Source organism: Chiloscyllium plagiosum, unplaced genomic scaffold (genome assembly GCF_037043375.1).
Source record: "Chiloscyllium plagiosum isolate Xiang-an unplaced genomic scaffold, Cpla_swu_hap1 HiC_scaffold_16, whole genome shotgun sequence".
Lineage (NCBI taxonomy): Eukaryota > Metazoa > Chordata > Chondrichthyes > Orectolobiformes > Hemiscylliidae > Chiloscyllium > Chiloscyllium plagiosum.
In genome coordinates, this window is record NW_028270154.1 from 90,872,972 (window position 1) to 90,887,076 (window position 14,105).

Genomic DNA, 14,105 nt, shown 5'->3' on the forward strand with positions numbered 1-14,105 from the left:
GAAAAAGCTCAGTTAGAAGAGGGTTAATGCTTTACCAGCAGCCTCACATGAGGCTGCTGCAGTCACATCTTGCAGTTAATGACTTATTATGAACATTTCCACAAGCCTGTAAGTAGGCTGTCCCAGTTTATTTACACTGAAGTATGAGATGGATTTGATGACAAAAAGAGAGGCAGAATCATTAACTCTGCCCTTTAGATGGAAGGAATTTTCATGGAGAATGAGAGGCTGCAGGGGAAAGAAGGGGTGGGAGGTGTTGAAATGGGAACAAAAATAAAAGACATTCCTACCAGGTCTTTGGCCTGAAAAAGGTACAGTTTCAAAACTTGTTGTCATGGCTCGTTCTCGTTGCTTAAAGAATTCCCGAGGATTTCCATCCCGCAGTGCAATGAGAGCTGCAGCTTCCTGATTCCAGGAGGGAATGTAAGAAAAATAGGACATGTCAATCTTTAAAAATGATCCAGTTTGTTCTTAGGTGTGACTCTGAAGTTAAATTTGAATTTTGCTTTGCTTAACCAGCTTTCCAAATTTTGTTCATAACTTTCATTGACATCTCTTCTTAAGGCTTCATTATCTGAAAGTCAAACCTGATTATCCAAACCAAATGTTCTACAGCATGTTTTAAGGCAATGGTGCCATAATGCTTGTACATATGGCGAGGGGGTGGTTGAAATACCTTATGACAGTAACAACACAATGCCATTGTCTTTCCAATGAACTGCTATCGAAAGTGGAACAGATACCTTTGAGACATGCAGTTTTGTTATCCTATCATTAATGGATAGGAAAAAACCAGTAATTCTATTATATTTCATTTAACTCCCAATGCTCGCAGCTTCTCATTGATTTTTACATATACTTTAATTGTTTTTCTATACGCCACGTAGTTCTGTCTTAAACCCCTGGAAAGCTTAATGACCGTAACTATATAGAGTTGGATTGAAGGGGGCACTGTGCACAGCTAAAAGGTCAGAGGAATCCACCTATGAACCCGATACTGGGGTCAGCAGTATGCAGTTGGAGGTTGCCCCTCTCTCAGGGGCTGTGCAGTGCCAGCAGTGAGACTGGAGGTGGTGGGACCAGACCCTAAGCTGTAAGGCTAAAGCTTCTGACCCCCTCTGATTGTGGGGGCCACTTCCTGCAGGATATAAGTATCCTCAAGTGACCCCCTCACCCACATTTAGGAGGCATGGACATATGGATAAATGGTTGGCATAAGTCTTAAGAGATACCTCAAATCACTGAGATAGGGACTAGAACATTAGGACCTAATCTACAATTACAGAGGAAAGGTATTTAATCACTCGAGTGAGTGAAAGCTTTACGGTTGTGTCATGACATGATTACTCAGGAGTTACTCAGTCCTCACACCATGAGATTAATAATATCCTCCAGCTTAACGGAGTATCCTCACCATGCATGAAGGTTACATGTTTGATATTCACGCACAAGTAAGACATTCATGGGGAAGGCTGTGGGAATGGAGAGAATTCCTTATTCTGATGCCATTTGGCATCTTTGTGTCTGGCTAATCTTCATCAACAGGACAGCTTTGGCACAGCAGCGCTGGCCGGGACAGATATAGTTTATTACCACAATACACTACAGCCATGCAACCTCAGGGACACAAATGCAAACTTTCCCAAGGCTGGAGCCACTGAAAAAAGCACGTGACCCCCTTCCTGCTTAATATCTGGCGTTGGTCTGCCTGTTTCTCTCAGTGTTAAGTCCTGACTTTTTCAGAGATAACAACACAGAAAGAGATTCACACAAGCAGCACCTGTTTTTATACTGGGGTAGATTCCATCCCAAATTCTGTCACGTCTACCTGAATAACAATGTCCAAGTTTTAGCCAGGTCTGTGAGTTCTTGTCTTATTACCCTGCAGTAACATTATCTGTCACTGAGTTACCGTTTGGAACACCCAAGATGGTTATATTTCTGCCTATCCTAGATCAGCACACACTCTGAGCTTTATGAAAGGCTTACGGCTGCTTTCTCTGCAGAATCACTGATCTTGGATCCTTTGTTCTCTTCATCCTCGTTCTCCTCCATTCCCTCCCTCTGCACATCCTATTTAAAAATAAAGGTGGTTAGAATTCGGCATATTTGTGATTGATCCAGCACAGGCTCACATTGAGCTCAACTGCTGTCACTTTAAATCGGGATGGATAGAGACAACTGAGGCAAGGCTTAGTTACAACATCTATGTGGCACATAATAAAACATACTAAAAACCATAAAACATTGAACATTTGACGTAAGTCTATTAATTCCTTTATAAATGAAAAATGTAACAAAATCGAATAGATCAGGTTGGGGACAGTGGAAGATCTAAAAGCAGCAAAAGCGAACAAGCAAGTGGCGGAAAGGCCTGACTAACTGCAGCTGGGATTTAGTGCAGTCTTTACATTGAGCTGAAGAGGTTGGAGGTCTACACCAGTGATGAACCACGGTATTGTATTTGCCCAAAACTAAGTTACCCAGATTGTCTACATTGGTTAACAAGATTAGCAGTTTCAAGGTAGAAGTTTCCTCACTGAGGCAACACTAATGTCATCAAGAGAATGTGAAATATTTCAACATGAATCGTGAATAAAATCAGTCACAACTTGATTTAAAACAGGACTGGAACATCACCACAGCAACACCATGGTCTACCCAGACACGTATGGAACACGTATCTGAAGGTTTTAAGGGACTGCTAGACATGGTGGTGGAGATTGATACAATTGCAACGTTAAAGAGGCATTTTGACAGATATATGAATAGGCAAAGAATACAGAGGGATATGGACCGCATAGAGGCAAAAGGCTTTTGGTTTAGAAAGGCATCATGTATTAGCACAACCTTGGTGGGCTGAAGGGCCTGTTTCTGTGCTGTACTGTTCTTCATTCTAAATGCTAGGGCTGAGCACAAAACAATTCTGAACCCAACATGTTTAGGAAAGGTAAGATAGGGAAGAAAGGAAGATGGAACCCTTATTGATCAAGGAGAAGATTACAGTCCTGAGGAAAGATGATGTTCTAGGAGTGTCAAATACTGTATCTATTTAGTTAACATTAAGGGAAAATATATTACACTATTGGACACATTACATAGGCAACCATTCAGTAGCCAAGAGAAATAAAAGGATTAAAATAAATTTGCAGGAAATTATTCTGTAGTCTCTGTAGTGATAATAGAGGACTTTAATCATGCTAATGTAAATGGGATTATAATATTGTAAACAGCAGAAATAGAGAACAGTTATGAAGTACAAGAATAACAAAATTACAATGACCTTTGTAAAGCAATTGGAGTATTGTGTCAAATTTGGGGGAGCATCTTTAGGATGTGAAGACTTTAGAGAGGGTGCAGCAAGGATTTACATGAACAATTCCAATCAGATCTCCAATACATCGACAGATAGAAGAAGCTGGAGTTGTTCTCCTTCGAAAAAGAGAAGGTTGAGAAAAGAAAATGGATGGAGACATTCAGAGTAGATAGAGAGAAAGTGTTTTCATTAGCGAGGAGGTTATACAATCAGATTGAGGAAGAGCAAAATACCAAAGGCAGTAATAAAGTTTATATGGACAGGTGGTTAGGATTTGAAATGCACAGCCTGACAGTGTTACACTTGTGAGTTTCAAAAGCAATTGAATAAGCATCTGGAGAAAATAAATTGCTGAGTTATTAGGAATGAATGAGAATGGGACTAGCTTAGGTGCAGTTGCAGAAAGCCAGCGAGAGTATGATGGGACAATGCTGCAACCATTTGAGCATTCTATGATCTGTTCTCTTGATGGGTTTCTCTCCAACCAATGGGTCCCTTGACCAATGGGTAACCAAAGAGGAGTTTGTTATTTAGAGTCAATACAAACTCTACAAAGCAACAACTTGAAAAGGGACTCCTTTCCTAACTCCGAAGGGTGGCTGTCTCAACACCCCAAGAAGAGTTCAATAAGGCAGCTCATCACCCCCTTCTCTAGGGCAATTATGGATGTGCGGTAATTGCTAACCCATCAGTGATATCTATATCTCATGAATACATTTTTAAAAAAATGTGCTTCTGTTTAGCATGAGAGCATTATAACTGTTTAAAGTACTGGTGAATGCATGCTGCCAGCTCACATTCATATTTATTTAAAATATCTCAAGGTAGGTAGCACTTTCCAATAAGTCAAAGATCTAGAGTGTGAAAGACCAGCATAATGAATTTTACAGAACACAATGTTACATCCTTCTGTTCTTTGAATGATTGCATATTGTAAATTAAGTTAAAAGCTATAAAGAAACAAAGTGGAGAACCTGTTATAGAACAAAGTGGAGGGCATTTTCCCTTGTGTTTCTCTGTCTAACTTGGTCCATGAACTTTTATTCAATCAACACAGTTCCATATTCTAAAGTTTATTCCTTAAAGCTATTAAGCGAGTTACTACAGAACAAACAGTACTTATTCTGTAGATGAGGTGGTGTTAGGATGCTAAAAAATTGGAGTACAAAGTCCTTCATACCTCTGTGTGCAAGCTCTTTCCAAAACCCCGAAACACAGGGCACCAGAAGGGTCAAGAGGTTTTACTGGAATGTGTTGACACTTCTTTCACACTCTGCAAAACTCTGCTAAAAGTCTGTAACAACAGGAATGCAGTGGAGGCAGTGGTGGAATCTAGTGTTTTTTTATTGCCTGAGGTAGGTACAAGTCAGTCAGCACAGAGTTACACTTACTGGGGGACTCCGGTTAATGAACCAGTTAAGCAATCTCTTTTCTGCTCCAAGGGGCAGTTCCAATGAAATGCCAGCCAGTCATCAGTGGGTAATTGGTATATATTAATATCTATAAGGAGAACTAAAGGCCTCACTGACCCAGGTGTTGTTCTGTTTTGATGGACTTTTGATTTCATCAACTTCCAGGTTTTGCAGTTTCTTCCTAAAATTAAAAAAAAATACAAATAGTGAAATTAAAAGGCAATATCACTGATAAGATTGGAAGGAGAAAATGACAGCATTAAATTGAGCATCTTCCCACTTAGGAAGGCAATGGCCTAGTGGTATTATTGCTAGACTGTTAATCCAGAGACCCAGGTACAAATCCTGCCATGGCAGATGGTGGAATTTGAATTCAACAAAAATTTTGAATTAAGAGTCTAATGATGACCATGAATCCATTGTTGATTGCTGGAAAAACCCATCTGGGTCACTAATGCCCTTCAGGGAAGGAAACTGCCATCTTTACCTGGTCTGGCCTCCATGTAACTCCAGTTCAACAGCAATGGGGCTGACTTTTAACTGCCCTCTGGGCAATAAATGCTGGTCTAGCCAGTGATGCCCTCATCCCACGGACAAAAAAACTCCATGCAAACCTGCTTCAAACAGATGTGTGATACTGACACTGAGCTCAGAAGCAGCCGCTTCCATGTTGCTGACAGTCAATAATTCCAATTTCAGTCTTGCCCTGGTAAAACTGAATATAAGAAGAAACTATCCCACAGCAGGTGGATTAACAGTATTAAACTCCATGAAAATTGGGCAAATATAATGTGAAAATTCATTTCTTCATCATTACCTCCTATTCACTAACATGTAAGCTGGAGATGACCAAACAGCACAATAACATAGGGAAAGCATTCAAGGATCACAAAGCGAATTGTCAGAAGACAGACCGTACACGCTGAATAAAAAGTATTTCCACACACTTATGCTTACAGTCCTGGCCTTATAATACATTGCACTGCTATTAAATTTTAAACAGAAACAGAAAAGATTGTAGCTTTAATAGCATAACAGGAAAATAGTTCACTTCTTATAAATGACACGAGCTAAAATGTCAACATTGGTATGTCACTAATTTAAGGGAACACCAACTTGTAAATGTGCATACTATGTGTCAACCAGTCACACTCCTCTCATGTACTTGCTATGATCCCAGCTGATGTTAGTACTGGACAAGTCAAGTCCCAGAATGAAAACTGGCCTGCTATATCATTTTGTTTCCTAATTTAAAATGATGGCCTTTCACTGAAACTTGAGCACACAAGGGTGAAGACTTTGCTTCAACAATAAATACCAGCTCATGCCCATCTTCTCAAGGGGCAATCAGAAATGAGCAATAAATGCTGGCCCAGCCAGCGATGCCCACAATTGAATAACGAAGCAGAGGTTTATTAGCAAATAAATAAAACCAAGTGATCTAAATCTAACACAGATTGAAAGATTGCAAAATATACACCCAAAAGAAAATTCCATCCGTTGCCCAACATCATTGTTATTTCGTGAGATCAGCCTTGACAAAGTGTCTTTGTTCAGCAATACGCAAGGTGTCTGAACTACTGAATGACTATTTATATATTCATGAAAATAGACCTTTTTGCGAAATGCCACATGACAAGATGGGATCATTGTCCTTAGAGAATGCATAAGAGGAGATCTGATTGAGCTGCTGAAAATCATCAGATGTCTAGTGGTGTAAACAAATAGGAACTGTTTCTACTGGCTGAAGGATTGATAATCAGATGGCACAGATTTGAAGTGATTGATTAAAGTACAAGAGGAGAAATGAGGTGAAATAATTTTATGTATTGGTAGTTAGATTTAGAATGCACTACCTGAAAGGAGAGTGGATACCAATTCAATAACAGCCTGAATAATATCCAAATGAGAAAATATTTCTCACATAAGGAGAAAGGGACAGACAATGGGATTAATTGGACGGCTCTTCAAAAAAGCAGGCACACTCTCAAGACTCTGCTTGGCATCACCCATAGACTGGAGTGATTACCTGAACCATTGCCCAATTGAGATCCCACATTTATTACACTATTGCTGCCACACCTTGGAAATGAAAATATACACGAAAAGTAAAAGGGCATAAAGAATTCTTCACAGTTGGAAATACAAATTTGTCCAGCTAGATAGCTGAAATCACTCAGGAGCTTAGCATTTAATCCAGACAATAAAGAAAAATTGTAATTTCAAAGTGAGTGTTATATCTGGTTTAGGAAGAAAACATTAGTAACAGTTTACCTTGGATGATGGCACAAACCTCACAATGGAAGAACAAGGATTGCGTCACTCTCTCAAACAGACTTTAATCATTCCATGCTGTCATTCTTTTACATTTCAAAAACACTGATTGCAATCATTCTTATGGAACAAGAGCTCTAAATACCATTTTGGACATATTTTACTGTGAAAAAGGACCCAAACATTGATTAACATTGGGAAACCAGATATCTGTGCAGCCACTCAGCATTCCCTTGGAGTGTTTGGTGTAAGAAGCAAATTTCCAATAATTACTGCTCCATCCACTGCTCCCCAAATGTCAGGCATACCTTTCTTCCTCTATCTGTTTCTCTCGCTCTCGGTATCTTTGCTCTCTGTTTTCTTGTTCTTTCTTCTCTTGCTCCATCCTCTCTTTCTCAAATTTTTCTCTTTCCTCAATCAGTTTCTTACGCTCCTCTTCTTTCCTCAGCTCCTCTTCTCTCTAAAGCACAGAGCACATGTTAGACTGGAACGGACACAGTTCTGACAGACAATAATACTTGAACGTTGCACTCTTCAACGAAGGAGAGAGCAGCCTGGACCTTTAGTGAGCGAGGTGCATTATCTGTATTCATATATTGTTGATGGTTGCATTTACTTTTGCAGCTAGACAATTGGAATAGTTTGCAGGACCTGTCTCTGATCTCTCACCTACACTGGCAGGAGAAATTAAACAATGGCACACAAACAGAGCAATTATCATTCACAGTGAAGGCACATTTACTTTTATTTCCCAAATGTCTGAAAGGCTTTGGACATGCCATTGTAATCCCATTATCCAAGTGGAAGAGGAGATATTATCAAAATGGAAATATATTCAAGTTAGTTTGAGCTCAAAAGTAGAAAACAAATTTTAGCGAATAGTTAGAAATGTGAAGGACGGAAAGATGCCATTTGATATCCATGATTTCAATACCATGGAGGAATATTAGATGCAAGCAACAAAAGGAAGTCACAATGCAAATGAGAGAGAATATAAATGGTTAATGGAAATGAACACATAGGTAAAGGTGGAGAACTAGAGAGAAGTGACTGACAGATGACAGCCATTAGTTTTGATAGTGAAACTGTGGTTACTTTACATTTTAACAATGAGGTACGTGAGACGAAGATAGAAACAGTTGCTCCAAGATTCCCATCTGCCAATAAACTATGTCATAGTCATTATAAGACCATAAGAGAAAGGAACAGAAATTAGGCTGGTCAGCCCATCCAGTCTGCTCTGCCATTCAATCATGGCTGAAAGGTTTCTCAACCACATTCTCCTGCTTTCTCCCCATAACCCTTGCTCCCCTTTCCAATCAAGAACCTATCTATCTCAGCCTTAAATATACTCAATGACCTGGCCTCCACAGCTTTCTGTGGCAATGAATTCCATAGATTCCCACTCTCTGGCTGAAGAAGTCTCTCCTTATCTCCGTTCTAAAGGGTCTCCTCTTTACTCTAAGGCTGTGCCCTCGGGTCCTAGTCTTTACTACCAACGGAAACATCTTCCCAACATCCACTCTGTCCAGGCCATTTAGTAAGCTGTATGTTTCAATTAGATCCCCCCTCTCATCCTTCTAAACTCCACCAAGTAAAGGCAGAGTCCTTAAATGTTCCTTACATGTTAAGTTGTTCATTCCTAGAACCATTCTCGTGAACGTCCTCTGAACACGGTCCAGGGCCAATACATCTGTCCTGAGATATTGGGCCCAAAACTGTGCACAATACTCCAAAAGTGGTCTGACCAGAGCCTTATAGAGCCTCAGAAGTACATCATTGCTTTTATATTCAAGTTATCTCAAAATAAATGCTTTCATTGCATTTGCCTTCCTAACTATTGACTCAACGTGCAAGCTTACCCTGAGTGAATCCTGGACTAGAACTACCAAGTCTCTTTGCATTTCAGACTTCTGAAGTATCTCCCCATTTAGAAAATAATCCATGTCTCTATTCTTCCTACCAAAGTGCATGGCCTCCCACTTTCCCACATTATACTCCATCTGCCACTTCTTTGCCCACTCTCCTAACCTGTCCAATTCATTCTGCAGTCTGTTGCTCTACCTATCTTTGTATCATCTGCAAACATTGCCAGAATGCCCTCAGTTCCTTCATCTAGATCGTTAATATATAAAGTGAAAAGTTGTGTTCCCAACTAAGTCTTGTGGACCACCACTTGTCACCGGTTGCCACCCTGAGAAGGACCCTTTTATCACTACTCTACATTCTGCCAGAAAGCCAAGCTTCTATCCATGTTAGCAGCTTGCCTGTAACACCATGAGCCCTTATTGTACACAGTAGCCTCCTGTGTATACCTCAAAGGCCTTCTTGAAGTCCAAGTAGATAACATCTATTGGTTCTCCTTGGTCTAATTTAGAATAGAACATTACAGCACAGTACAGGCCCTTTGGCCCTTGATGTTACGCAAACCAGTGAAACCAATCTGAAGCCCATCTAACCTACACTATTCCATTCTCATCCATATATCTACCCAATGACCATTTAAAAGCCCTTAATGTTGACGAGTCTACTACTGTTGCAGGCAGTGCGTTCCACATCCCTACTACTCTCGGAGTAAAGAAACTACCTCTGACATCTGTCCTATATCTATCACTCCTCTATTTAAAGCTATGTCCCCTCGTGCTAATCATTGTCATCTGAGGCAAAATGCTCTCTCTGTCCACCCTATCTAACCCTCTGATTATCTTGTATGTCTCAATTAAGTCACCTCTCAACCTTCTTCTCTCCAAAAAAAAAGCCTCAAGTCCCTCAGCCTTTCCTCGTAAGACCTCCTCTCTATACCAGGCAACATCCTAGTAAATCTCCTCTGAACCCTGTCCAAAGCTTCCACATCCTTCCCATAATGTGGTGACTAGAACTGTAAGCAATACGCCAAGTGCGGCTGCAACAAAGTTTTGTATAGCTGCAGCATGACCTCATGGCTCTAAAACTCAGTCCCTCTACCAATAAAAGCTAACACACCGTATGTCTTCTTAACAACCCTATCAACCTAGGTGGCAACTTTCAAGGATCTAGGTACCTGGACACCGAGATCCTTCTGCTCATCTACACTACCAAGAATCTTACCATTAGCCCAGTACTTTGCATTCCTGTTACTCCTTCCAAAGTGAATCACCACACACTTTTCTACATTAAACTCCATTTGCCACATCTCAGCCCAGCTCTGCAGCTTATCTATGTTCCTCTGTAACCTACAACATGACTATCCACAACTCCACTGACCTTACTGTCATCCACAAATTTACTAACCCATCCTTCTCTGCACTCATCCAGGTCAGTTATAAAAATGACAAACAAGCAGTGGACCCAAAACCAATCCTTGCAGTACACCACTAATAACCCAACTCCAGGATGAATATTTCCCATCAACGACCACCCTCTGTCTTCTTTCAGCTAGCCAATTTCTGATCTAAACCGCTAAATCACCCTCAATCCCGTGCCTCCGTATTTTGTGCAAAGCCTACCGTGGGGAACCTTATCAAATGCCTTACTGAAATCCATTTACACCACATCAGCTGCTTTACCCTCATCTATCTGTTTCGTCACCTTCTCAAAGAACGCAATAAGATTTGTGAGGCACGACCTACCTTTCACAAAACCACGTTGACTATCTCTAATCGGCATGGGGGCGGCATGGTGGGCCAGTGGTTAGCACTGCTGCCTCATAGCACCAGGGTCCCAGGTTCAATTCCAGCCTCGGGTGACTGCCTGTGTGGAGTTTGCACATTCTCCCCTTGTCTGGGTGGGTTTCCTCCGGGTGCTCTGATTTCCTCCCACAGTCCAAAGATGTGCAAGTCAGGTGAATTGGCCATGCTAAATTGCCCATAGTGATAGGTGCATTAGTCAGAGAGAAGTGGGTCTGGGTGAGTTACTCTTTGGAGGGTCAGTGAGGACTGGTTGAGCCAAAGAGCCTGTTTCCACACCGTAGGGAAACTAATCAACTTATTCCTCTCTAGGTGATTATAAATCCTATCTCTCACAACACTTTACCAACAACTAAAGTAAGTCTATAATAACCAGGGTTGTCTCTACTCTCCTTCTCGAGCAAGGGGACAACGTTTGCTATCCTCCAAGTCTTCTGGCACTATTCCTGTAGAGAATGGCGACATAAAGGTCAAAGCCAAAGGCAATCTCCTCCCTCGCTTCCCAGAGAATTCTAGGATAAATCCCATCAGGCCCACAGGATTTATCTATTTTTACACTTTACAGAATTGCTAACATCTCCTCTTTATGTACTTCAATCCCATCTAGTTTAGTAGCCTGTATTCTCAGTATTCTCCTTGACAACATTGTCTTTTTCCTGTGTGAATACTGATGAAAAGTATCCATTGCGCGCTTCCCCCATCTTCTCTGACTCCACACTCAACTTCCCACTACTACACTTGACTGTCCCTAATCTTATTCTCGTCATTCTTTTATTCCTGAAATACCTGTAGAAAGCCTTAGGGTTTTCCTTGATCCTACCTACCAATGACTTCTCATGTCCCCTCCTGGCTCTTCTTAGCTCTCTTTTTAGGTCTTTCCTGGCTAATTTGTAACTCTCAAGTGCCCTGAGCCATCACATCTCATCCTAACATAATCCTTCTTCTGTCTCTTGACAAGAGAATTTACTCATTACTTCCTCAAAAAGTTCTAGCAAATTTGTCAGGCATGACCAATCCTTGATGAAACCATGCTGACTCTGCCCTATTTTACCATACACTTCCAAGTATTCAGAAAGCTCATCCTTCATGAAGGACTCCAGGATCTTACGCACGACTGAGGTTAGGCTAATTGGAGTATAATTTTCAGTCTTACTCCCTTTTTAAATAGGATTTTCCAGTCCTCTGGGACTCCCCCGGACTCTAGTGATTCCTTAAAGATTATCACTAATGCTTCCACTATCTCTTCAGCTATCCCCCTTAGAACTCTGGGGTGTAGTTCATCTGGTCCAGGTTATTTATCCACCTTCAGGCCTTTCGGTTTTCTATTATCTTCTCCTTGATGATAGCCACCTTACTCAGCTCTGCCCCCCTCACTCTCTTGAAGTTTGGGAAATTACTCATGTCTTCCACTGTGGAGACTGATGTGAAGCAATTGTTCAGTTCCTCAGCCATTTCTTTGTTCTCCACTACTATCTCTCCAGTGTCATTTTCCAGCAGCCTAATATTCACTTTTGCCTCTATTTTCTTATATCTAAAGAAAGTCTTACAGTCTTCCTTTATATTACTGGCTGGCTTATGCTGAGATTTAATCTGCTCTCTCCCTATTTCTTTTTTTGTTGCCCTCTGTTGGTCTTTGTAAGCTTCCCAATCGTCTGGGTTCCCACTGTTCTTCACTACTTTTACGCAGTCTCTGCCTTCCCTGGTCAGCTAGGGTTGCCTCATCCTCCCTGTACCAGGCTTCTTTTTCCTCGAGATGAACCTCTGCTGTGTCTCCTGAATTACTCCTGCCATTGCTGTTCCACTGTCTTTCCTGCTAGGCTCTTCACCCAGTCAGTTCTAGACAACTTCTCCCTCGTGCCTCTGTAGTTGCCTTTATTCTATCTTCTCTCTCTCAAACTGCAGAGCAAATTTGATCATATTTTGATCACTGCCTCCTAAGGGTTTCTTCACCTTAAGCTGCCTTATCAAGTCTGCTTCTTTGCACAACACTAAATCAAGTATTGACTTCAGTAAGGCATTAGATAAGTTTCCCCATGGTAGGCTGATGGAAAAAGCGAAGCATGGGGTTCAGGATGTACTAGCTAGATGGATAGAGAACTGACTGGGCAATAGGAGACAGAGAGTAGTAGTGGAAGGGAGTTTCTCAAAATGGAGACCTGTGGCCAGTGGTGTTCCACAGGGATTCAGGCTGAGATCACTGTTGTTTGTGACATACATAAATGATTTGGAGGAAGGTATACATGGTCTGATTAGCCGGTTTTCAGATGACACTAAGATTGTTGGAGTAGCAGATAGTGAAGGGGACCGTCAGAGAATACGGCAGAATATAAATAGATTGGAGAGCTGGGCAGAGAATGGCAGATGGAGTTCAATCTGGGCAAATGCGCGGTGATACACTTTGGAAGATCCAATTCAAGAGCGAACAAAATGGTAAATGGGAAAGCCCTGGCAAAAACTGATGTACAGAGAGATCTGGGTGTTCAGGTCCATTGTTCCCTGAAAGTGGCAACGCAGGTCTATAGAGTGGTCAAGAAGTCATATGGCATGCTTTCCTTCATCAGATGACATATTGAGTACAAGAATTGGCAGGTCATGTTACAGTTGCATAGGACTTTGGTTTAGCCATGTTTGGAATACTGTGTACAGTTCTGGTCACCACATTACCAAAAGGATGTGGATGCTTTGGAGAGGGTGCAGAGGAGGTTCACCAGGATGTTGCCTTGAATGGAGGGTGCTAGCTATGAAGAAAGGTTGAGTAGACTGGGATTATTTTCATTAGAAAGACAGAGGTTGAATGGGGACCTGATTTGGGTCTACAAAATCATGAGGGGTATAGATAGGGTGGATAGCAAGAAGCTTTTTCCCCAGAGTGGGGGACTCAGTTACTAGGGGTCACAAGTTCAAGGTGAGAGGGGACAAGTTTAAGGGAGATATGCATATCTTTACACAGAAAGTAGTGGGTGCCTGGAACACGTTGCCAGCAGAGGTAGTAGAGGTGGGCACGATAGTGTCATTTAAGATGTATCTAGACAGATACATGAATGGGCAGGGAGCAGAGGGGTACAGATCCTTAGAAAATAGGCAGCAGGTTTAGATAGAGCATCTGGATTGGTGCAGGGTTGGAGGGCCAAAGGGCCTGTTGCTGTGCTGTAATTTTCTTTGTTCTTTGTTCTTTTACCTGTTTCCTAGTGGGCTCCACCAAAGCGGCTCCAAAAAGCCATCTCACAGATATTCCACCAATTCCTTTTCTTGTGAACCACTACCAACCTGATTTTCCCAGTCCACCTGAACAGTGAAACCCCCATGATCACTGTAACTTTGCCTTTCCTACACATCTTTTCTATCATTCCAGCTATTGTATGGTGGCGAGTACATTAGTTTCTGTGTGTCTTATCTAGAGTCTGTAGAGTCTCTATCGAGACTTTTGTAGAATCTTGT

General features: G+C 41.4%; 1 protein-coding gene across 3 annotated transcripts in view; it reads right to left on the bottom strand.

The window, feature by feature from the left end:
- Window positions 1-14,105, bottom strand: part of LOC122556823 (drebrin-like) — a 228,033-nt gene that overhangs the window by 31,883 nt on the left and 182,045 nt on the right. For all 3 annotated transcript variants that reach the window (XM_043704031.2, XM_043704034.2, XM_043704033.2), the window contains exons 7-10: window positions 7,311-7,462; window positions 4,846-4,909; window positions 1,990-2,073; window positions 291-405 (exon numbers count right to left, since the gene is read on the bottom strand). In XM_043704031.2, coding sequence (XP_043559966.2) covers window positions 291-405; window positions 1,990-2,073; window positions 4,846-4,909; window positions 7,311-7,462 — 415 coding nt within the window. The remainder of the gene's footprint in view (window positions 1-290; window positions 406-1,989; window positions 2,074-4,845; window positions 4,910-7,310; window positions 7,463-14,105) is intronic.